This window comes from Pipistrellus kuhlii, unplaced genomic scaffold (genome assembly GCF_014108245.1).
Source record: "Pipistrellus kuhlii isolate mPipKuh1 unplaced genomic scaffold, mPipKuh1.p scaffold_m20_p_71, whole genome shotgun sequence".
Lineage (NCBI taxonomy): Eukaryota > Metazoa > Chordata > Mammalia > Chiroptera > Vespertilionidae > Pipistrellus > Pipistrellus kuhlii.
The window spans coordinates 149,056-175,283 of record NW_023425575.1 but is presented as its reverse complement, the minus strand read 5'-3'; the positions used below and the strand labels follow the sequence as shown (position 1 = coordinate 175,283).

The window sequence follows — 26,228 nt, the reverse complement described above, 5'->3', positions numbered from 1 at the left end:
AGAGATAGCTAGAAACGTCGATGAGAGAAACATCGACCAGCTGCCTCCTGCACACCCCACACTGGGGATGTGCCTGCAACCCAGGTACATGCCCTTGATTAGAATTGAACCTGGGACCTTTCAGTCCGCAGACTGACGCTCTACCACTGAGCCAAACCGGTTTCAGCCTTCTTGTTCATTTTTGACCCCTGGATATGCCCCAGCCTGAGCTCGAACCCACAATCATGGCACATCGTGATGAGGTTCCAACTGTCAGTTATTCCTTGGCTAGGACAACATTATTGAATCTTTCTTGTGACTCCTCACCTGAATCATCCCTTTTAACACAATCAAAGCTTAGGACTCTCAATCCTTGAGCCAATGGTGTATCAACTGAGTGACACCAGCGAGGGCCAGAATGAATGATTCTTGACCTAAAAATATCCTAGTGTTGCTGAAACCGGTTTGGCTCAGTGTATAGAGCGTTGGCCTGCGGACTGAAGGGTCCCGGTTCGATTCCAGTCAGGGGCATGTACCTTGGTTGCGGCCATATCCCCTGGGGGGTGTGTGCAGGAGGCGGCTGATCAATGTTTCTCTCTCATGGATGTTTATAGCTCTCTCCCCTTCTTTCTGTAAAAAAAACTCAAAACATTTTTAAGAAAAGAAAAAGACTCATAACAGTAGCAATATTATATTATGAAGTAGCAATGAAAATAATTTTATGGTTGGGGGTCACCACAACATGAGGAACTGTATTAAAGGGTCGTGGTATTAGGAAGATTGAGAGCCACTGGTGTAGACACTTGGACATATTAAGGAATGTCTTTCAGTTTATTTGTATCTTCTTTCTTCAGAATTGTGTCATTTTCAGTGTGTAAGTTTTTCACCATCTTTGTAGAATGGATTATATTTATCTGTTTATGTTTATTATATATGGTGTGTTTTTTGGCAATACTAAGGGGTGATATTTTATTGTATCTTTAAAATAAATAGTTATAAAACTTGAATGAGCCGAAACCGGTTTGGCTCAGTGGGTAGAGCATTGGCCTATAGACTGAAGGGTCCCTGGTTTGATTCTGGCCAGGGGCATGTACCTTGGTTGCAGGTACATCTTTGGTGGAGGTAGTGCAGGAGGCGGCTGATCAGTGTTTCTCTTTAATCGATGTTTCTAACTCTATCCCTCTCCCTTCCTCTCTGCAAAAAAAATATATTTTTTAAAAAACTTGAATGAATACCTATATTAATGAAAATACTTAAAAATCATCAAAATAAAAAAAATGGTGATAAACTAAGAAAACATATGTTATTCTTATAACTGTTTCAAATATGTTTTAAAATTGTATTGTTTCCTAGATATAAGGAAAACTAACAGGAGATATTTTACATTAATATCAACATCCCATCAACTTAGGTTATAGGGACTACTAAAGTAAAAATATTCATTTGAAAATGCATTCCCAGAAACAAAGACTTGAAGGACCACAACTTACAAACAGAAATTTTTATCCCTTGAAAAACACTTAAATTAAAATTTCTTCCCCGCTGTGATGGATGGGACCTTAGCTCATCAGGTGCCTAAACATGAATGGATGTCTGGGTCTGTCTCTGAACCCCATCCACCTGCTTCCCTAACTCAAGCTGCCTCTCCATTCAGATGGGGAGACAGGGAGGGACTGAGAGAGCAGGTGGCCCTTCCCCTCCCCGTCTTCACTAAGGACTTAGGCAAATCGGAGGCATAAAGTGTCTGGTTTGAAACCCAATCTGCCCGCCTTTGGAATTCTCTGTGACTTCCCTGTGAGAATGTGTTCCCGGCCTGTGAAGATCCTGGGAAAGACACCTCCCTGGGGCATGTGCAGCTGAAGGGCAGGCCAGCCAGGAGCTCTGAGCACAGTCTCTGGGATCTGGAAACTTCTGTGTGAATTCCAGATTCCTCCTCCCCTCTTTCTGCTTCTGCCACAGCTGCCTTTACTCGCTGGCACCCTAACAGAAGAACAGCCCGTCTATGTGGGGAGCCTCGTGCCATCAGAGGGCACCGGGCCCTCTCCTCCCTTTAAAGAAGCAAAATCCCCGCCCTCTCTGCTCCTGTCTCTTCTCTCCTTGTGAATCCTGTCACAGCCGCGCCACCAGCCAAACCCCAACAATGACGGGAACTCCCCCAGGAAGGGCTGTCCCTGTGGGAGGAGGAGAGGGGCTCAGGCCGCCCCCTGGCTCCGCCCCGCCCCCTCCCTCTGGCCCCACCCCTACCGCAGAGCCGCTCCACTCAGGCCCCGCCCCACGCAGGGAGGCGCATGCGCAGTCCTGGCAGCCGGAAGCGGCTGCGGAGGGGCCGGTGGCGGCTCCCTGAGGCGGTGTCTGTGCTTTAAAGCCGCTGCTCCCGGCCCCTCCCCGCAGGGCGGGCTGAGGGCGCTGCGGGCGCTGAAGTCCGTGTGGGAGCCCCGCCCGGAGCCCCTCCCGGCGGTGAGTGCGCGTCCCGGGGCTGCGCAGTGGAGGCGCCGTGTTCCTTTGAGGGAAACTGAGGCCCGGCCCGCGGTCTGTCCGCCTGTGGCTGTGGGCCCGCCCGCCGCGTGGTTTTCCCGCGGAAAACCGTTCCCGGGGCCGCCGGTGCCCCCGCGGGGCTGGAGGTCTGGTCAGTGGTTCCCGGCCTTTGCCCTCCCCCGCCCGGCGCTTCCCGCCCAAAGAGCCCGGATGGCCCGGCCTGGGGGTCTGCGCCCGCCTTCCCAGGCCCCCCATTAATCAGGTCTGAGTGCCAGGGGGCCAGTGCCAGGGGGTGGGCTCGGGGAGAACGCGGTGTCCCCGGAAGAGGTGGCACTTTTCTGTTGTCAGCAGGAGAGCGACCTTCCGGGGCCCATCGGAATTCTGTGAATATTTACCGAGAATTTGGCTTCCTGCTTCATCTCCAGGATTGGGAGGAGCGGAGAGTCATTCCATTCCCGGCCCTCCCACTCCGTGTTTGTGTGTAAAAGCCACTGCGCAGTGAATAAAGCTGCCGCCGTCCTCCGGTCCCGCTTTCCTGTCTTTTTCTCTCACTTCCCTCCCTGCCTCAGTCCGCTCACCTGTCAGGCTGGCCCTGACTCTCAGGTCCAAGCCCAGCGGGGAGCATGCCACCCGAGCACGGCTTTCTGTAGTGAATTTAACACCTGAGTTGCCTTTTACAAGTCTGAATGAGAGTGACAAATCTCCAGTGTGTAAGGCTTGGGGATTTTATAATAATTTGCTTCCAATTGCAACCCGTACTCACTCAGAGGGGAGAGACTTGTCTGTTGCTCCTGGGACCCTTGTCATCCTGGATGGCAACGAGGAAGTGACCTAAGTCCGTAACTACCTGATGCTTTTTCAAGGAATATTAGAAGCCTCAGCTTTGTGACTGTGCTTAGTGGTGAGTGTGTGTGTGGTTTCCTCCATGGATTAACCTTTTCTCTGAGTGACACTTCACTTAATTTATTATTTAAGAATATCCTGAAGTAAATCTTCTGGAACTTCTCAGATCCCCTGAGGAGCTGTAAGAAATGCTCTCAGATGCACTTTCCCCCGTGGAGGAGGACAGCTGCTCTGGGTGGGGCATCATTGGTCACTGAGGTGCCCCGGGTGATGGAAGGTGGGGACAGGATTAGCAGGAGCGTTGCAGGACGCCTTTGTGAGAGTGGGAGCAGGCTTTGCTCAGCGGAGGTAAGGGGGTGCTCGGTTTCGTTTGGGGGGTCAGGACAGCAGTTCACGTTCTCATTTCTGTAGGAGTTTGTGGAAGTCTTTGAGAGGAGAGACACATGAAGACACAGAAAAACACAGTCACAGTGTGGTCTCCATGTAGGAGCTCATTGTTGCTGACTCTCTCCCTTGACCGAGGACAGGATGGGTGGCCTTTTCTGTATTCCAGTTCCTTCTGATAGTGAGTGTGAGGTGAACTGATTGAGATGCTGTGCTGACGTCTTTTATATATATATATAATTGATTTTACAGAGAGGAAGAAGGAAGGATAGAGAGTCAAAAACTTCGATCAGCCACCTCCTGCACACCTCCCCTGGGGATGTGCCTGCAACAAAGGTACATGCTCCTGACCGGAACCGAACCCAGGACCCCTCAGTCCGCAGGCCAGTGCTCTGTCCACTGAGACAAACCGGCCAGGGCTGTGCTGACGTCTTTGAAGGCATATTCTAACTCCTCAACATACTGACATCTGAGGAAACAACCGAGAGCCTGATCAGGACCAGGAACAAATGGCTGCTTCTCAGGTATCAGATGTGTTCTGTGTCAGAGGCTATGATTGCTTCTCTCTAACATCTGGTGATTTATTTATTTCTCATGTTCTTGTGTCTGCCAGTTATTTTTCCCCCCTTTCTTCATTACTTTATTCTTCATAGTCAATGTCAGAAGTTTCTATATTTCTCTCTTTTTTTGTGTTTCTCTGATTTTTTACTCTCTCTTTTTAAAAATAATATTTTTTTTTATTGATTTCAGAATGGAAAGGAGAGGGAGAGAGAGATAGAAACATCAATTAGGTTATGGAATTATGGATCACCTGCCTCTTGCACCTTATCCGGCACTGGGTATGGAGTCTGAAACATGGAGGGATCCCAGACCAGGAATCTAAACCTGCCCTCCGGTTCATAGGTCAACCCTCTACCTCTCAGCCATACTGGCCGGCCTATAATTCCCTCTTTTGTCCCAGAGCTTTGTCTGCATTCATTTTGTCACCCTCCCACGGTCAGGAAGCATTGCTACCTTTAATTAGTGGCTCTTAACTTAAAATATTCCTTTTGTGATAGATCAAATTGGAAGGCAGCCATGTCTAACATTCCTTCTGGGATGGGGTCAGAGGCTCAGGTATCAGTAAAGAAGGCAAATAGGGGTTTTAGGTTTAAGAGGCTGCAGCGTCAGCTCTCAATCAGGGGTAAGAAGATACACATCTTACTCCTCAGAGTAGCTAAGAATGTTCTGAAAAGAAGGGTAAGTTCTGCCGAAACCGGATTGGCTCAATGGATAGAGAGTCGGCTTGGGGATTGAAAGGTCCCGGGTTCGATTCCCGTCAAGGGCATGTACCTTGGTTTCGGGCATATCCCCAGTAGGGGGTGTGCAAGAGGCAGCTGATCGATGACTCTCTCTCATCGATGTTTCTATCTATTGCAATATCTCTCTCCCTTCTTCTCTGTACAAAATCAATAAAATATATTAAAGAAAAAAAAAAGGGGGTAAGTTCTTAGAAGAGACTTCCTCATTAGATCAGTACAAAAGACTTGCTAGGTAAATGTACTATTAGCTTATAGAACATGAGAGGTACAGGGGGATTGACACTTGCAAAAATTAATGTTTATATGTGGTCAATTCCACAAATTTATTTATTTATTGATGTGTTTTTGGCAGTGATGTCACGGCAATGGTGACTGACCTTCTGAGTATGTGCGTCAGTCACCTGACGCCCATTGCTCAGTCCACCTGATGTTCACGTGGCAAAGGTGCTCCCCTCACTGTAGAGTTTATAGTTTCCCTTTCTCAGTAACAAGGATGTAATAACGATTAAATGAAAGTTGTGCAAAGGCCATCACTTCACATCTGGAAATGTTCTTCTTAGTTTGGGTTTCCTTTGGAAAATGAAAGACTTACGTTTCTTTCCTGCAGATCATTGGCTTTTGCATGGGAACTTTAATCAGGCCTTGATTCTTTACATTTTCCTTATATTTTATATTCCCATGAGAGACATACCCTATATTACCATTTTTTTATATTTTCTAGAAAGTTTCCAAGAATGATATTATTAATATATGTTCAGTTTTATTAAATTTCTACAACATAGCTCTCCACTAATGATACATTAAAATTGGAAACAAATGTACCAGTAAGAAAAATTAGTTCCCCCAGGCTGGTGTGGATTATTGGTGGAGGGTTTGATTCCTGATCCAGGGCAAGTACCTCTTGGGTACCTGCGGTAGGCAGCCAATCCATGTTTCTCTGTTTGTCTTTCACACTGATATTCCCCCCACCCCCTCTCTCTCCTTTTTGTTCCTCTACCTCCCTGCCTTCCTCTAATGAAAAGTCAGTGGAAAAAAATCTCCCCACTTGAGGATTTACAACCACACAAAGGAAACAGTAGGTCTACCTTATTTTATATGCTTATGTTTCTCTTTGTATTATGTTTATAAAACACAAAGTGGATCATACACAAATAGATTCATGAGATTTATGCAATCACTAAACCATACTGATTTTATAGTTGTAAAATTTGTATCTCTGTGCCTAAATTGTTAACATTATTTCATCTTTTTTTTTGCTTTTTTTTTTAAGTATGTTTTTATAGATTTCAGAGACGACGAGAGAAGTAGAGAGAAATAAAAACATAAGTGACGGGAGGGAATCATTAATTGGCTGCCTTCTGCACACCCCACACTGGCAATTGAGCCTGCAACCTTGTCGTGTGTCAGGACCAGGAATTAAGCCAGTGACCTCTTGGTACATGGGTTAGCACGCCACACTGAGCCACACCAGAAGGACCAGGCAGAATAATCTTGTCCTAAGATTACTTATAGTAAATTTCCAACTAGGATTGTGGTTCCTATGTGTTCTATTCCATGAGAACTGAATTCCATTAACAAACCCTTTTAGTTGAAAGTTGTATATGAATTTTTTTCTGTGTTTACACTTTCTCTGTATTCAGAATATAGAACATGGATCAGAAACGTTGACATCACAAGTAAAAAGTGAGCTTGTTACACGTGTGGAAACACAAGCCACATCTCAGAACCTGGATCGGAATCTGTATTTTTGCATAACTTCATTCCCTTGTGGTCTGCTTTCCACTTATGAAGAAGTCCGTATACTTCCAATCAGCATGACATTTCCCGCTGAGAACGATACACCACTAACCCTAAACGATGCAAACACAGCACTCAGAAATGCATATGCCTGTGTCCACGCTTTAATTTCAAAGTTTATTTTCCTGTAAAGTAAAATCTGTACTGATGGATTTGTGGACATGTGTCATCCTCAGGTGTCAACATTAGAAAACACATTAGAAAATGTTATTGGAGCAAAGTGCCCTTACACTGTTTTCATGTGGGGTGACATTATGAACTCCTGGTGACCTCTTGGTAACTGTGTCTTCTTTCAGGGACCATTGACCTTCAGGGATGTGGCCATAGACTTCTCTCAGGAGGAGTGGGAGTGCCTGGACCCAGCTCAGCGGAAGTTGTACCTGGATGTGATGTTGGAGAACTACAGCAACCTGGCCTCCCTGGGTGAGGATGACTTCCTGAGTTCCTACTCCACCCGCAGGGTGTTTTTTTTTTCTTTATTATTTTTAGCATCTCCCCAAGGGGCTGTAGCATTTGGCATTTTCAGCAGCAGTGATTGGGAATTCCAGTTGCTCCACATCACAAAGGCACTTGGTGGGGTCAGTGTTCTGGATTCTGACCTATTCAATGGTGGTTGGGTGTTGCTTGCTTGTTCTGTTTGTTCCTTCCCATTGTTATAATGTGCATTTCCTTAGTGACATAAGACGTGCAGGATCTTGTCACACTGATTTTCTACGTGTATGTATTTTGTAGTGCTGTGCATTAAGGTGTTTGGACCTTTGCAGGTTGTTTTGTCCATGTTGAGTTTGAAGGCTTCTTTGTGGATTTGCATAATTGTCCTGTACATGTTGAGTTTTTAAATAATATATAGAGGCCTGGTGCACGAAATGCTTACTGGATAGGGTCCCTAGGCCTAGAATCCTGGCCTCCTCCATCCCTTGCTCCCTCAGAGTCCCGCCACCTCTGCTGGTTGACCCCTGGTGGTCAGTGCATGTCATAGCGAGGGATCAAACTCCTGCTCTTGAGGTTGAATTCCCAAGTGGACAATATATATACAATATATATATATATTATTGATTTCAGAGAAAAGGTGAGAGGGAAAGGTAGATACATCAATGATCAGAGAAAATCATTGATCAGCTGCCATGTGTCCTGACTAGGAATCAAACTGTGACATCTTGGTTCATAGGTCAAAGCTCAATTGCTGAGCCGGGTCAGCTGGGCCATGTTGACTTTTACAAATATATTTTCTCAGCCAGTGGCTTCTTGTGTTTTGTTTTGTTTTTCCCGTTGAGGGTGCATTTTTTATTGTTTTTTTCCTTTTAATGTTTGAGTTGATACAGTGGGAGTTTCTATTTTAATACAATGGATTGAAATACAAACCTGGTTTTGTATTTGCCTTTCAAACATGTGAGCTATATAAAGTTAATGTAGTTTTATATTCAATAACATGGAAGTTATATTTGCAGCTACTGTGTCATTTCTGGAATAAACACATAGTGAGTCATGTCTTGAAGGAGATGAGTTGAGATATGAATTTTAGCACCTTGCTTGTCAACTCAAATGAAATCTTTTATTTCAAATGGTAGAGCATCATTATAAAAATAGTCCTTTTTTTCCTAGTCCGATATCATTATTATTGCAAATAGTGCTGCAGTGGATATATGGGGGATATATCTTTTTGAATTTGTGTTCTCTGTATAAATCACCAGAAATGTATTCTTTGTGTTAACTGGTACTTGTTTGTAAATACAGTAGGTCCTCAGGTTACATCTGAGATCTGTTACTATGGTGCAACAACGCGATTTTTGCCATAAGTTAGAACCCGCCTACATAAGCACCTATGTCACTCACATCACAGCAGTAGTGAAATGAAATGTTAAAAAAATTTTGAAAAATAACAATTCCTGACCTAAATCTGTGGTAAATAAATGATTTAAAAAAAAAAAAAAAAAAAAAGCACATAATATACATATGTCGAAATGACTGAACTTTTTTTTTTTTTTTTTAATAAATAAATGGAAGATGGCGATGTAATCAGGAAACGACTTACATCGAGTTTGATGTAACCCGAGGACTTCCTGTATTGGAAAACCCTCTATTGTGTTTTGTGAGTGGCTGTAGGAATCCTATCGATATGTATTAAAAGGCCAGGGTCCTGACTGGGGTTTGGCTCAGTGGATAGAGGGTCGGCCTGCGGACTGAAGGGTCCCAGATTCGATTCAGGCCAAGGGCATGGACCTTAGTTGTGGACACATCCTCAGTAGAGGGACATGCAGGAGGCAGCTGATTGATGTTTCTCATTGATGTATTTAACTCTCTATTCCTCTCCTTTCCTCTCTGTAAAATCAGTAAAATATATTTTTAAAATAAATAAATTAAAAAATAATAAAAGACCAGGAATCATAAGTGTAACAACTTATTGACCAGTTGCCATGAAGAGCATTAATCACCTCTCGGTCCCTCCCCCCTTGGCCTGTGAGTGGTGGCAAGCAATGAGTGGCGGCAGCAGGCAAGGTGGTGAGGTACCAGTAGCAGTGGGTGGGGTGGGGAGTGGAGGCAAGTGACAGCGAGCTGCTCTTGCATGGACTCGTGCACTGGGCTTCTAGTCTGTATATTTAAAAGCCTAAGCAGCCGGGACTGGTTTGGCTCAGTGGATAGAGCACATGTGTCAAACACAAGGCCTGCGGGCCAAATCCGTCCCGCCAGGCCTTGCAATGTGGCCCACACCGCGCTGTCATCACTGCACTCCGCTGCGTTTCCATCACAATGACAGTTTATGACTGTTCAGTAAACCATTCGGCCCGAGATTTAGGCTGGATTTTAGATTTTGGCCCCTTCTCTGATTGAGTTCGACACCCCTAGGATAGAGCGTTGGCCTGGGGACTTAAAGGTCCCGGGTTTGATTCCGGTCAAGGGCATGTACCTTGGTTGTGGGCGCATCCCAGTAGGGGGCGTGCAAGAGGCAGCTGATCGATGATTCTCTCTCATCAATGTTTCTAACTCTCTATCCCTCTCTCTTCCTCTCTGTGAAAAATCAATAAAATATATTTTAAAAATAAAAATTAAAAAAAAATAAAAGCCTAAGCAACTGGTTGACTGGTTGGTATAATGCACTGACCACCAGGGGCCAGACACTCAACACAAGAGCTGCCCACTGGTGGTCGGTACACTTCCACAGCCAAATGACCTTGGTCGGCCAACCTTTTGGCATCCCTCCCCTGGGCCAGCTGGCCCTGATCGGCCCTGATTGCTGGCCAGGCTGAGAGACACCACTTGTGCATGAATTCATGCACTGGGCCTCTAGAGTGTTTATAATCTTGCTGACAGTGTACCAACGTTCTCATTTCTTCACTCCATTGGTAATACTTGTTGGGTTTTGATTTATGGATGATTGGCATCCTGTTAGGTGTTTGGTGGTATTTCATAGTGGTGTCCATTTGCATTTCTCCAATGATGAATGAGTTGAACATCATTTAATATGTCTATTGCGCATCTTTATGTCATGTTTAGGAACTTTGTATTCAGGTCCTCTGCTCATTTTTCAATCATATTTTTTGTCTTTTTGGTGTTAAGTTGTGCAAGCTCCTTATATATTTTGGCTCTTTAGCTTTTGAGGATGCAACAATGCTGGGTTTTTGTGGTTTCTTTTGCTATACCAAACTTACTGTTTTTTGTCTTATTTCTTTATTTTTTAGCTTATTCATTATGCCTAGGAAGATATATGCAAACCAGTATTTTTAAGCGTGATGAGAAATTTCATTGACTATACTTACTTCCAGTGTTTTCATGATTTCAGGTATTATATTTTAGTTGTTAATTCATGCTGAGTTCATTTTGGTTCATGGCCTATGAATGAGGTCTACTTTTAGTATTTTTGCCTGTATTTGTTCCATTTTTGTAACACTTCTTGGTGAAGAATCTATCTTTACCTATTGTGTATTTTTAAAAAAATATATTTAATTGTTTTTTTACAGAGAGGGAGAGGAATAGAGATTTAGAAACATCAATGAGATATAAACATCGATCAGCTGCCTCCTGCACACCCGCTGCTGGAGATATGTCTGCAACCAAGGTACAAACCCTTGCCTGGAATCGAACCTGGGACCTTTGAGTCCGCAGGCTGATGCTCTATCCACCCCGAGCCAAACCGATTTCGGCCATCGATAGGCTCTTATCCACTGAGCCACACCACTCATATTATTCTCTTATTTTCTAAAGTTTCACAAGAGAAATCAAAGGGATACATGTTTCTTTTTTTAAAAAAAAAATATATATATATATATATTTTATTGATTTTTTACAGAGAGGAAGGGAGAGGAATAGAGAGCTAGAAACGTCGAGGAGAATCATCAATTAGCTGCCTCCTGCACACCCCCCAGTGGGGATGTGTCCGCAACCAATGTACATGCCCTTGACCGGAATTGAACCTGGGACCTTTAAGTCCACAGACTGATGCTCTATCCACTGAGCCAAACCGGTTTCGGCGGGATATGTGTTTCTTTAATAGACCACCACAAATAGAAGATGCACAAATGCACTCCCCTCATCTCTCTCTCTCCACAGAAGAAACGGGGTTTGGAAGTGTTTCCATAATATTGCCATTGTATGCCCAGGGTATCATTGGCAAATTTAAGCAACTCTTTCTCCCCCTTCAGTGTGAGTCTTCTTCATTGTACCTATCTTGAGCTATCGTTGAATCTTACTCTTGGGAGTACTCCAAAATGTCATTTGGTCAATTCTTGCTGGTGAGTTCAAAGTGCACTCACCTGATTGTCAAAACTGAAAATTTGCTTTCTTTCAGCCATGCCACCTAAAGATAACCAGGCCTTTATGCCAAAGCCCGGAATACAAGATTTATTATCTGAAATGATACTGGTAAGATATAAAAGGTGTTACTTTGATAATGTACACTTAATGAAAGTATTTGAGGAAGAGTATGATAATAAGGGAGAATATTAATATAAACAGAACTCATCAAGGACAGTTATCATAATAATTTTTTTTTTTACCTAAAGAGGTCAAGTGTATTATGCATTTAGGAAACCTCTCAGTTTGAAGTCAGTTACATTGGCAGATCTGTGTGTTTGTGCACGTGAAGTTTGTAAACAATTTTTTATTATAATGTATTCTTGGAAAGGGAACCTGGAAAAACTAGGAATTCTTTCTTTCTTTCTTTATTTATTTATTTACAAAAGTACTTCTCTTTTTATTTGGAATTTTCCATACATGAATATCACACACTAATTCTTTTTTTTTTTTTTTTTTTTTTGCATTATGATAAAGCCAATTTATTTATTTATTTATTTATTTTTAATATATTTTATTGATTTTTTGGGTTGTTTTTTTTTGCCCCCCTCTCTATTTTTTTATTGATTTTTTTTATAGAGAGCAAGGGAGAGGGACAGAGAGCCAGAAACATAGATGAGAGAGAATCATCAACCAGCTGCATCCTGCACCCTCCCCATTAGGGATGTGCCCGCAACCAATGTACATACCCTTTACTGAAATCGAACCCAGACCCCCCAGTCCAAAGGCTGATGATCTATCCACAGAGCCAAACTGGTTTCGGCCATAGGAATTCTTTAAATAATCATTTGAATTGTTTAAAATGTAGGTTGGGATTAAACTTAGTCAATCATTTCTAAAATATATAGATTTATAATGTACCTATAAAATTAAAATGTGCTCACTTTGGCAGTTTTTTGTGATATTTTTTATTAAAAATATTTTTAATTGATTTCAGAGAATAAGGAAAAGGAAGAGGGAGAGGAAAACATTAATGATGAGAATCATTCATTGGCTGCCTTCTGCATGCCTCCTGCTGGCAACTGATCCCGTGGCCACAGCATATGCCCTTACTGGGTATCAAACCATGATCTTCTTGTTCATATATCGAATCTCAATCACTGAGTCATGCCGGCAGGGCAATTTGGTAATCTTTTATTTATTTTTTATTATTATTTTTTAAATATACTTTTATTGATTTCAGAGAGGAAGGGGGAGAGAGAGAGAGAGAGAGAGAGACAGACACATCAATAATGAGAGAGAATCATTGTTTGGGTGGCTCCTGCACAACCCCTACTGGGGATCAAGCTCTCCACCCAATTTTGTGCCGTTGACTGGAATCAAATCCAGGTCCCTTCAGTCCACAGGCTGACACTTTATCCACTGAGCTAAACCAGCTAGGGAAATTTGGTAATCTTTTATTTTTTATTTTTTTTATATTTTTATTCAGTAATCTTTTAAACAAGGATTAATTCATTCTTCCTCTGACAATGTTTTGTATTTATTTTTTGTCCTTAATTTTAACAAATTAGGAAAGCTTTTTTCATACCACCATCATGGTTTAATGAGTATCACAAAATGGTTCTTATGGAACAAGTGTACATGTTTAATGAAATTATAACTGTCACTAAACATCTTTCTATCTCTCCTTATCACCAGAGTACACATAATGGAGAGAACAGTTATCAATGCATTGAACATTGGAAAAACCTTAACCAAGAGTCACATCTTAATCAAGGGACAAGTGAGCTTGCAGAGAACCATTATAAAAGTGGAAAAGTCATTGACCAAATGTCCAATCACAACATACATCAGGTTATTCCTATTGTGGAGAAGACACTGAAAGAAAGTAACTGTGTCCAGTCTTTTCAGCAGTCTTCAAATTACAATGAACAAGAGAATATGCATACTGGGAAGGAGGCTTACAAATGGAATCTGTGGGGGAGGGTCTTCATTCAAAAATTCAATCGAAATAGACAGAAAAAAATCCATAGTAGAGAAAAAACTTATACATGTGCAGATTCTGGTAAAACATCTATTTGGCCTTCAGTTTGCACTGTAAATCAGAGAATTCAACCTGGAGAGAAGTCTTACAAATGTAAAGCATGTGGCAAAGCCTTTAAATGTCATTCATCTCTTATTGTACATATGGGAAGAATTCATACTATTTCAAAATTTTACAAACTCGGAGAAAATGGAAAAGGCTTTAGTGAGACCTCAAGACACACTCAACATCATAGAAATGATATGGGACAAAAGTCTTATAAATGTTCAGAATGTGACAAAGCCTTTAGTCGGCCCTCAACCCTTCGTATTCACCAGACAGTTCATACTGGAGAGAAGCCTTATAAATGTAGAGAATGTGGCAAATCCTTTAGACGTTCCTCATACCTTACTGTGCATCAGATCATTCATACTGGAGAGAAGCCTTATAAATGTAGAGAATGTGGCAAAGCCTTTACCCGGTGCTCTACCCTTAGCATTCATTTGAGAATTCACACTGGAGAGAAACCTTATGAATGTAATGAATGTGGCAAAGCTTTTAGACAGTTCTCACACTTTACTTATCATCAGAGAGTTCACAGACGTGAGAAGCCTTATAAATGTAGAGATTGTGGCAAAGCCTGTAGCCACTCCTCAGACCTTACTAAGCATCATAGAGTTCATACTAGAGAGAAGCCTTATAAATGTAGAGAATGTGGCAAAGTCTTTAGCTGGCCCTCAAACCTTACTATCCATCAGAGAGTTCATACTGGACAGAAGCCTTATAAATGTATGGAATGTGGCAAAGCCTTTATCGATTCCTCCAACCTTCAAAATCATCAGAGTGTTCATACTGGAGAAAAGCCTTATAAATGTAGAGAATGTGGCAAAGCGTTCAGTAATTCCGCAAAACTAAATCGGCATCACAGAGTTCATACTGGAGAGAAGCCTTATAAGTGTAGAGAATGTAGCAAAGTTTTTAGCCAGTCCTTCTCCCTTAATCGTCATCAGAGAGTTCATAGTGGAGAGAAGCCTTATCAATGTAGAGAATGTGGCAAAGCATTTAGATGTTCATACTCCGTTTATATACATCAGAGAGTTCATAGTGGAGAGAAGCCTTACAAATGTAGAGAATGTGGCAAAGCCTTCAGTGAGTCCTCAAAACTTAATCGCCATCATAAAATTCATACTGGAGAGAAGCCTTATAAATGTAGAGAATGTGGCAAAGCCTTTATCCGGTCCTCACACCTTACTTATCATCAGAGAGTGCATAATGGAGAGAAGCCTTATAAATGTAGAGAATGTGGCAAAGCGTTCAATGAGCCCGAAAGACTTAACATACATCAGAGAGTTCATACTGGAGAGAAGCCTTATAAATGTAGAGAATGTGGCAAAGCCTTTAGAAGTTCCTCGTCCCATAATCTCCATCAGAGAGTCCATACCGGAGAGAAGCCTTATAAATGTAGAGAATGTGGCAAAATCTTTAGATGGTCCTCTCAACTTACTAAGCATAAGAAAGTTCATCCTGGAGAGAAGCCACATGAATGAAGTGAATGTGGCACATCCACTGGCAGCTCCTCAAACCTTATAGCACAGCAGAGAGGTCACACCAGAGAGGAGCCTTATAAATGTAAAAAATGTAAGTCTTTAATCAGTGTTCCTGCCTTGTTGTACAGGAGAGTTCATACTTGAGAGAAGTATTACAGACATGAGGGGCCTCATAAGTCCTTGACCCAGAGGTGAAAACTTGCTGAACACAGAATTCTGTCTGTGAACAAGCCTTGTGAATGTGAAAAATGTTGTGAAACCTTTAAAAGCCATTCATGTATTATTGTACATGAGAGACTTCATACTGGAGAAATCTTTCAAATGTAGAGCACGTGCAATATCCTGTATCTATAGCTCAAAGTTTACTGGATATCACAGACTTATAGTGGAGGAAAGCCTTACACTGAAGAAAATGCGAGAAAGCACTGGCTGACTTGCCTCAGTGGTTTAGCTTGGACGTATGAACTAGGAGGCCAGGGTGCAATTCCTGGTCAGGGCCCAGGCACCAGTTGGGGACTCAGTTACAGCCGTGGGTTATGTAGGAGCCAGCCAAACAGTTATTCCCTCTCATCATTGATGTTTCTATAGCCCCATCTTTTTTTCTTCTCTGTGTTATAACAGTGGCATCTAAACCTCTTCCTCCTCCACATCAACCCTTCAGGCCCCTCTAGCTTCTGTTCAGTAGTTTGGAATTTTACTAATGTTGTAACTGACATCAGAAGTTGACATACATATATATATATATATATATATATATATATATATATATATATATTATATATATATCTTTACATTCATGAAGTAGGAAGCCCACCTTTCTATTTTTATACTGGATTCTTAAGTTTTGAATATTACTAATTTTTTGAATACAATAAAATGGGTTCTGTGTACTTAATAACTGGAATGATTTTTCTTGTCCTGACTTTCATTGATATCCTTAAGAAGTTCTCAGTGTTCTCATTAAGTTTTTTGGGGGGTTAGAATCAACTGGCATAGCCAAAGCCAGTTTGGCTCAGTGGTAGAGCGTCGGTCTGCGGACTGAAAGGTCCCAGGTTCGATTCCGGTCAAGGGCATGTACATTGGTTTCGGGCACATCCCTGGTGGAGGGTGTGCAAGAGGCAGCTGGTCGATGTTTCTCTCTCATCAGTGTTTCTAGCTATCTCTCTCCCTTCCTCCTCTCCGTGAAATATCAATAAAATATATTTTATTTTAAAAAAAATCAACTGGCATAAAACTGATTTTATTCTCAATTATACGAATGTAGCTGAATGTTGGTTATTCTAGAGGAACCCAAGACCATGGCAGATTTGCAGTTGAAGAATATTATTTTGCATCAAAAGTTTTGTATGTTCACAGCATGATCACGGGTATGTTTATAGGCATTAGTTGTCCTTGCAGTGTTTTTCAAGCCATCACCATAAGTTCCAGGGACAGCAGGTAAGTAGAGGTTGAAATGAAAGCCCATATTCATTTCTTTTCCAATATACTGTTTTAAGTTTGTACAAGGTGGTAATATCAGATACTTTGCATGGGCCAACCCAAAGGATCACACAATGATGAAAGGAACTAGATATTGGCTACTCTTCTACTCTACTTCCTGACATCCCATGGAGCATTCATGCGTATAAGAATCTCCTGACTTTGTCTCTAGTCTCATTATCTGGACCAGGGACTTAATGGTTTTGTTTTGTTCTGGACAAACTATTGGATCTGTATCATCCATAGGAATTTGATATCAGCTAGACTTTAATTCCATTTTTTGGTACTGTAGTGAGTAATATGGAGGAAGTATATTGATGTAAAATATGATTTTTTAATTTAGTTTTTGGTATTTTTTTTAAATTTTTTTATTAAATTATTATCTGTGTACATATACCATTGTCCACCCCCACCCCCCCCATAGATGCCCTCCCTCCCCAGAGTTTTGTGTCCATTGGTTGTACTTACATGCATGTGTACAAGTCCTTCAGTTGATCTCTTATCTTCCCCAGATCTCTCTACTCTCCCCGCTGTAATTTGACAGTCTGCTTGTTGCTTTACTGTCTCTATATCTTTTGGTTCATCAGTTTATAATGTTCTTTATTATCCATTAATGAGTGAGGTCATGTGGTGTTTCTCTTTCATTGACTGGCTTATTTCACTCAGCATGATGTTCTCCTGATTTTTTTTTCACATGGTCATTAGGAAAATAAAGCAGACATTGTCCCTTGGGAGAGAGGGTATACTAGTCTTCATTTTGCAAAGAGTGCGTATTCTTGTGCTATGAGGTTAAAAGCTCTAAGTCAGAGATTTCAACATTGTTTCTCTCATGGCACATAAGAACGAACTACTGAAATTCAGAGGTCTATATATATATATATAAATTTTTCTTTTTTGCCAGTTTGCCAAAACAAATGTATAATTTTGATTCATGCACACCACACAGCTGTTAACTGTGTTGCCTGTTGTCATGTATATTATTAGACATTCTATGGATATTGTAGTCTGTGCTACTTACTAAATAGAAGTTGCTTGTTTTAAAATTTCTTGCAGCACACCACTTTGCGTATGACACTACAGTTGAAAATCTCTGCTGTAACATCCAATCCATCTTGTCTAATGTGTCATTTAAGACCACTTTTTCCTTATTGATTTCTGTCTGGGAGAAATATCCATTGATGTCCATGGGAAGCTGAAGTCTCTTACTGTGAATGTATTAATTTAAAAATGTCAGAAGCGCCGGGACTGGTTTGGCTCAATGGATGGAGCCTCGGCTTGGGGACTGAAGGGCCCCAGGTTCGATTCCGGTCAAGGGCATATACCTTGGTTGCGGGCATATCCCCAGTAGGGGGTGTGCAAGAGGCAGCTGATCGATGACTCTCTTTCATTGATGTTTCTAGCTCGCTCTCTCTCTCCCTTCCTCTCTGTACAAAAATCAATAAAATATATTTTAAAAAAAATAAAAATAAAAAAATAAAAAAAAAATGTCAGAAGCTACCTACCGCCAAAACTGCTTTGGCTCAATGGATAGAGCATTGGTCTGCGGACTGAAAGGTCCCAGGTTTGATTCCGATCAAGGGCATGCACCTTGGTTGTGGGCACATCCCCAAGTGGGGGGTGTGCAGGAGGCAGCTGGTCGATGTTTCTCATTGATGTTTCTCATTGATGTTTCTAGCTCTCTATCCCTCTCCCTCTCTGTAAAAAAAATCAGTAAAAAATATATATTTTTAAAAAGCTACCTACCTCTCAATAATCACTTAAAACATAAATGAATTAAATGCTTCAACCAGAAGACACAGGGTAGCTGAAATGATTAGGAAAATAAAACCCTTTACGTATACTGTCCAAATGAGACACAGCATGAAAGTAAAGGGTTGGGAAAGTTATTTCATCTCTACCTTTGGATCAGAAAGAGCCTTTTCTACAGAGAATTTTACTATAGTGAGAGCTCTAATCATGGACTGTGTACATTTCATAGGTATGAGTTAGCTGACCCATGTGGAAGCCCTGACTTTTTAAAAAAATATTTTTTATTGACATTTTACAGAGAGGAAGTGAGAGGGATAGAGAGTTAAAAACATCAATGAGAGAGAAATATCGAACAGTTGCCTCCTGTACATACCCTACTAGGGATGTGCCTGCAACCACATGCCCTTGACCAGAATCGATCCACAGCGGCTTCCTGGTCAACTTCGTCCTTGGTTCTGTGGCGCACCATCAGCGGCTTGCCTCTCCGCTGGAAGGCCCTGCTCTTGCCTTCCAGGATGACGGATAATATAATTTCCATGTCGGACCTGGCCAGCAGGTCAGCAGAGGCTGGGGAGACACACACACGCGCGATATTCTTGGAGATGTAGCGGTGGTCGCAGTTACCAGAACAGGAGAAGCCCTTTCGGGCCTCGCCTCTCTCCTTCGGAGACTCTGTACCATCTAGGACTTCAGCGCGGCCGCCATCGGAGAAGTCGGGCACTTGGCCATCTGTGTGGGAAAAACAGACAGAGCCGGGACATGGAGGCCCACGAGGCGACCGAGAAGCCGGCTCGCGGCCTGGCCGCTCAGTGACTTCCGGCAGAGGAATTGCCCCTTCCTGTCCGGCACCGGCCCTTCCGAGGCCGCAGCGCGCGCCATCGCGCGGGACGTGGCCGACAGGACCGGCGCAAACGGACCCTAGCGGGCGGCGGCCGAGGACATGGCGACAGCCGCTCCTCAGAGGAGCATTTCTTTACCCGAAAAAGGAACTTTGGAAGCTCAGACCCTTCCCAGTCGGCTTCCCACGCAGGTTCAGGTCTGGTTCGTTGCGGCTACTGCGCGTGCCCAGCCTCTTGGCCCTGCCCTAAAGCTCCCCTCAGGCCACGCCCCCACAGGGTGAGTTTTCTTTTGCGGCAAACCAAGCGGAAGCTTGATTGAGGCCCGGTCCCGCCTCTGCGCGGGTTTTCATTGGTTGGTTCCTGAGCTTGCGCATGCGTGGCTCCTCACTACGCCTCTGAACTCCACGCAGGCCACGCAGCTTCGCACATTATTTTTCACCTGCAGGGGGTAGCCGCGCATGCGCGACCGTTTCGAAGCCCCGCCCCTCGCGCGAGCCCGGCCCCCGGGACGCCCCTTTCCCTCCGCCGCCATCTTGTAGGAGCTCGGAAGCTGGGAGAGACGGCGAAGGTCGCACTGCGGAGCGTGAGTTGGTCTTTCTAGTTCTGCGTTTCATAACCGTCCCCTTCCCGCCCTCCGTGTCAAGGGAGGCGGCCTCCTCGGAGGCCCGCGCACTTCCCCTTGGGGTTTAAAATGGCTCCTCAGGAGGGGGAGGAGGGAGCCCGGCTGGGAGGGAGGTGGGGAGGGAGAAAAGAATAAAATACAATGGCTCCTCAGGCTGCTCCCCGCCCTCAGCGGTCGGTCTGTGGTAACCTAAGGTGAGCAGACGTCCCATCTCGCGGCGTTTTAGAAAAGTTTTAAATCGGGACTTTTTTAAAACGCCGCGGGACGAATTGTTAAAAACCGGGGACGTCTGCTCACCTTAGTGTGACCGTCTTTCCACGCGTTTCCCTTTTCTGTCCTTTGGCGACACTGCCGCCCCTCAGGGGCCATGGACCTCTCCGCGAGGTGGGCCCGCTCCCCCCAGGCCTTGGGGCGTCTCCTCCACCCGCAGCTGCCAAGTCCCCGCCTGGGTCCGAGGATTCGGACGACCCCACCCCTGGCCTGGGCCCCCCCCCCCCCCCCCCCAGCCCCCGTCCCCAGCCACCGGGTCCTCCTCGGCCCAGTGCTGCGGCTTCTCCGGTCCCCCGCGGTGTCGCCGGACACCCGGAGGGGGGCGTCAGCTCTGCCAGGGCTCCCACCGCTGGTGTGTGCACGTGAGAGGAAGGTTTGAAGGAAAAGGAGGGAAACTCAGTTTCTGACTGCTGTTTACTGCCCCTGACTCCCTCCCCGGGCAGTCAGTAGCAGATACGTCTTTTCCATGTGGTGAGATCAAGCCTGTTGTTAGAGAGTGGGAATTTTTTTTAAATATATATTTTATTGACTTTTTACAGAGAGGAAGGGAGAGTGACAGAGTTAGAAACATCGACCAGCTGCCTCCCGCACACTGCCCCCCACCTGGGATGTGCCCGCAACCAAAGTACATGCCCTTGACCGGAATCGAACCTGGGACCCTGGAGTCCGTAGGCTGACATTGAGTCAAACCAGCCAGGGCAAGAGAATGGGAATTTTTGAGCACTCCGGAGGGTCCGTGGGCTGTGCCCCAGATAGGGTTGTCAGTGCTGACACCGGGCCAGGCCTGGACATAGGGTCTCATGGCCCCTTCCCAGTTGCACCTCACAAAATAGCCTTGCAAGATAGAACACTGTCAGCTTTCTGAAGAACAGAATAACCCTGCCGAAACCGGTTTGGCTCAGTGGATATAGCGACAGCCTGCGGACTGAAAGATCCTGGGTTCGATTCCGGTCAAGGGCATGTACCTTGATTGCCAGCACATCGCCAGTAGGGGCTGTGCAAGAGGCAACTGATTGATGTTTCTCATCGATGTTTCTAACTCTCTATCCCTCTCTTTTCCTCTCTGTAAAAAAACAATGAAAAAATATTTAATTAATAAATAAAGTGTTAAAAAAAAAAAAACAAGACAAAAAAAACGATACCGGTTTGGCTCAGTGGATAGAGCCTCAGCCTGAGGACTGAAAGGTCCCAGGTTCGATTCTGGTCAAGGGTATGTACTTTGGTTGCGGACACATCCCCAGTGGGAGGTGTGCAGGAGGCGGCTGATGGATGATTCTCTCTCATTGATGTTTCTAACTTTCTATCCCTCTCTCTTCCTCTCTGTAAAAAATCAATAAAATATATTAAAAAAAAAAAAAAAGAACAGGATAACCCTGTAAATAACATGGTCGTCAATATCATGGCCCTGACATTATTTGGGAAAACTTTTGTCTTGGGTTGCTTACTCTGCAAGAACTGGATGTGATTAATGTGATTAATATGCTACACAAAGGGTCGGGGCTGCTCTCTGACCTCCCTGCGTGGAGAGAGAACAGTCACCAGGCAGCAATTATAGGCTCCCTAAATCTTAATTTGGTCAGGACTCCAGTGGTCTCTACTTAAGTTCGCTCCACAACACTGTGTATGGTTAAGGCCCAGAAAAGGGGTATATTATGTTGATAAACCGCATACTTTCATCATATTCACTGCTGAGCATTCTCGTCGCCTGGGGCAGAAGCCCCAAAGAGGAGGAAGAAGTCGGGGTTCAACAGTGGCTGTTTCTCAGGTAAAGTCATATTCTCAGTTGGTTGTGTTCGTCCTTCTTGAAATGCCCCGACTTGCTGATATTCTGACCGAATTGTCCCGTCTGACATTTGTTTGTTCAAACTCAACCTGGGCCTTCCCTCAGTCCTTCTCATCTTTATTTAAATTCCATCTCACCATGATCCAGTGACATGAAATTTTTTTTATCAACCAAGATAAAAGAACATGCCGATAGCTTAGCTGGTGTTGCTCCGCAGTGGAGCATCCACCCAGGAACCAAAAGGTCACATGCTAGGGACTGGGCTTGGTTCCTGGTAGGAGACGTGCAGGATGTTTCTCTCATTGATGTTTCTCTCTCTAAAAATCAAAAAGTATATATATATTTTTTTTTTTTGAAAAGAACATGCACATAGAACTCACATAATATGCACAAATATTTGGTAAGTTCCGGTGAAGAGACCAATAAGCGAAAATATTTCTTTGTTGATAATACATTGAGTACATGGGTCAGAGCTGACTTGATAATATTTTATTTATTTATTAAAAAATATATATTGATTTTTCACAGAGAGGAAGAGAGAGGGATAGAGAGAAACATCCATGAGAGAGAATCATCGACCAGCTGACTCTTGCACAGCACCTACTGGGGATGTGCTGCAACCAAGGGACATGCCCTTGACCGGAATAGAACCTGGGACCTTTCAGTCCACAGGTCGTCGCTCTATCCACTGAGCCAAACCGGTTTCAGCTTGATAATAGTTTAAAATATATTTTTATTGATTTCAGAGAGGGAGAAGGAAACAATAATGATGAGAATCATCGATTGGCTGCCTCCTGCATGTCCCCTACTGGGGAACAAGCCCGCAACCCAGGCATGTGCCCTGACAGGTAATCAAACCCTGACCTCCTGGGAGGTCAGCCAATGAGCAACAATGGTTGGGCTAAATCTCATATTTTTATGTCAAGTTTATTTGCTGCAGTTTCTCCATTTTCTTCCTGAACTATTTTGTTACCGTCATTATTCTATTGTCTTTGATGGGTAATTTCTCTGCTTGGGTATTTTTGGAAATGAAATAATGCTCTTTAAAAAAAAAAAAATTTTTTTTATTGAGCCGAAACCGGTTTGGCTCAATGGATAGAGCGTCGGCCTGCAGACTGAAGGGTCCCGGTTTTGATTCCAGTCAAGGGCATGTACATTGGTTTTGGGTATATCCCCAGTAGGGGTGGGTGCAGGAGGCAGCTGATAAATGTTTCTAGTTCTCTATCTCCCTTCCTCTGTAAAATTCAATAAAATATTTTTTTAAGCCAAAACCGGTTTGGCTCAGCGGTAGAGCGTCGGTCTGCGGACTGAAAGGTCCCAGGTTTGATTCCGGTCAAGGGCATGTACATTGGTGGCTGGCACATCCCTGGTAGGGGGTGTGCAAGAGGCAGCTGGTCGATGTTTCTCTCTCATCGACGTTTCTAGCTCTCTCTCTCTCTCCTTTCCTCTGTAAGAAAAATCAATAAAATATATATTTTTTAAAAATTAAAATATTTTTTTTAAAAATTGAACCCCGATCAGGTGGCTGAACTGATTGGGGCACCATCTCATATACTGGAAAGTTGCTGCTTTGATTCCTGGTCAAGGCATATATGTAGGTTTTGAGTGTGATCCCTGGTTAGGGCATCTAAGAGAGACAACTGATCATTGTTTTTTCTCATCAATGTTTCTCTCTCTGCCTCTCTCCCTTTCTCCCTCTCTCCCTCTCTCCCTTCCTTCCTCCCTCTCTCCCTCCCTAAAATCAATAAGCAGATTCTGGGGTGGGGACTGAAAACAAGTATTTGACACTTTAGTATTTAGCAGGTTGATTGTAGAGATCTTTTGTTTTCCAATAGGTAGCACCGAGGCACACGCTTTTATTTTCTCTGGCTTGCACTGCTGAGACTTCTGTTGGATGCTGTTGCCTTGGCTGTGGAAAAGGCCCTGTATTCCCTGGGAGGGGGGAATGCCCACTTTCCAGGTCACCCGTGTCTAATGGTTTCATCTTCGTGGGGGAATGTTGTGGCCCCACAAGTTCCCAGTGCTGTTCTGAGGTGTCCCAGGCTGCCCTATTGGGTTCTGTTGTCATGGGTTGTGTCGGGGAGAGGTTGGTTCTGCATTTATGGTCTTGTTTTTCCCAGTGATGGAGCTGGCAGACCTCAGCTGTTACACCTCTTTAGCTCTACACCTCACTGGATTTAGCCACTGTACACCTGCCGGTGAGGGAGAAGTATTTTTGCTCCACTGGTCCTCAGAGTGGCTCAGAGTGTCACTGTTATTCCACACACTTCCCCTGCTGCAGGGTCCTCCGGGAGCTCTAGGATTGTGAGGGGAGGTGCTCATGTCAGTACTTTTGTTTTCTGCTTGGTGATGCTGGCTGCTAGACCACAGCTGCCACACATTGTGTACCATTTCTGCTCCTAGCTCTGGTTTCACCTGCAGTGACCACTCAGGCAGGGGTATATCCTCTGACTTTTTGCTCTTTGCAGATGCAGGTGTGTGCCCAGTGCCTTGACTCCTCTTCTAAGGGCCATGATGGCTCTATTTGTAGCATCTGTTTCTCTCCTTTGCTCATCGCTACTTTTAGAAACACTCACCTTCAGATGTTTTGATTTGAGGGTTTCTCAGGTGATCATCTGTCCTTATCCATGAGAATTTGTATCTGGGCTCTCTATTCTGCTTAATTATTCTATGCCTAGCTGTGGAATATGTTTTTGTTGATTTTTTACAGAGGAAGAGAGAGGGATAGTGAGTTAGAAACATTGATAAGAGAGAAACATTAATCAGCTGCCTCTTGCACACCCCCCATTGGGGATGTGCTGCAACCAAGGTATATGCCCTTGACCGGAATCAAACCCGGAATCTTTCAGTCCTCAGGCTGATGCTCTATCCACTGAGCCAAACCGGTTTCGGCTAGAATATGTTTTAAAACCAGGAAGTTTGATGCCTTCAACCTTACACATTCTTTTCATGATTGTTTTGGATTTCTGATGTTCTGTAACATTTTATGTTAATTTTAGAAGGAAAGAAAAACTTTTTCTATATCTGCCACAAGTGTCATTGGGGATTTTGCTAGGGATTACTTGGAATCTGTGGAATACCTTGGGTAGTATTGACAGCTTATAATACTAAGTATTTCAACTCAGGACCGTGGGATGTGTTTTTAGTTATTTTAACTTCTAAGTGTCTTATAGTCATTGACTTTATTGTTAGTCAACATATCCTTAATTTTTCAGATTATTTACTATTACTGTGTAGAATGAGAAGTAATTTTTGTGTTGTTTTTGTATCTTGCATTTTGCTCTATTTCTTTGAATTCTGTATATAATGATTTTTTAGAAATCTATTTTTATTTCGGAGGGAAAGAGAGAGAGTGGGAGAAACATCAGTGATGAGAGAATTATTGATCAGCTACCTCCTGCACACCCCACTCTGGATATTGATTGGAATTGAACCCAGGAACTTTCAGTCCACAGGCCAACGCTCTATCCACTAAGCCAAACTCATTAGTCAACAGAGCCGCAGTTTGCCGACCACTGGCCTAGGGTTCTACTCATTTTTTAAATTTTCATCTGAGGACATGCTTTTATTATTTTTCATCTTTATTGTTGAAAGTATTACAACTTCCTGTTAAAAGTATTATGTATGTCCCCTTTTTACTCCCATTGTCCCCTTTGAGCCTCTTGGGTGTTTTTATTTTGTTGAAATTGGGATATTGAGCTTTCTTACTACTGTCTGGCTATCTTTTTTTTTATTTATTTTTAGTTCTTTTGTGTGCTCTTCCTGCATTGGGAGCCCTGAGATTGTGTATCCATGTTTATAATTGTTATAGTTTCCTGTTGAATTTACACTTTTATCATATAATATCCTTTTTGTGTTGTGACACTTCTTTAAAAAATGTTTTTATTTGGCCGAAACCGGTTTGGCTCAGTGGTAGAGCGTCGGTCTGCAGACTGGAAGGTCCCGGGTTCGATTCCAGTCAAGGGCATGTACATTGGTTGCGGGCACATCCCCGGTGGGGGGTGTGCAGGAGGCAGCTGGTCGATGTTTCTCGCTCATCGACGTTTCTAGCTCTCTATCTCCCTCCCTTCCTCTCTGAAAAATCAATAAAATGTATTTTTTTTTTTTTAAAAAATGTTTTTATTTGCATTAGAGAGAGGAAAGAAGGGTGGGAGTTAAAAATGTCAATGAGAGAGAAAAACATCAAGACTGCAACTCAGGCATGTGCTCCCGACTGGAAATGAATCCGGTGACCTCCTGGTTTAACATTTTGAATTCTTGGTCAGTAATTAATAGATCTCTCAATATTATTTAATATTGTTGTTGTTTTTAAGTTGACTTTTAATAAAATACAAGGAGGAGGGCAGAGGTAATACAGCAGGTGGTTTAAATTGTCCCAGAGGCTCCTTAAACTATCTTAATATTTTTGG

General features: G+C 43.4%; 1 protein-coding gene and 1 pseudogene across 1 annotated transcript in view; one reads left to right on the top strand and one right to left on the bottom strand.

The window, feature by feature from the left end:
* Nucleotides 1-15,981, top strand: part of LOC118710240 (zinc finger protein 420) — a 241,764-nt gene extending 225,783 nt beyond the window's left edge. The window contains exons 12-14 of the mRNA XM_045575959.1: nt 7,076-7,202; nt 11,563-11,636; nt 13,206-15,981. Of these exons, the coding sequence (XP_045431915.1) occupies nt 7,076-7,202; nt 11,563-11,636; nt 13,206-15,077 (2,073 nt within the window). The 3' untranslated portion in view covers nt 15,078-15,981. The remainder of the gene's footprint in view (nt 1-7,075; nt 7,203-11,562; nt 11,637-13,205) is intronic.
* A 2,357-nt stretch (nt 15,982-18,338) lies between these two features.
* LOC123651712 lies at nt 18,339-19,247 on the bottom strand (annotated as a pseudogene).
* Between the last annotated feature and the right edge of the window lie 6,981 nt (nt 19,248-26,228).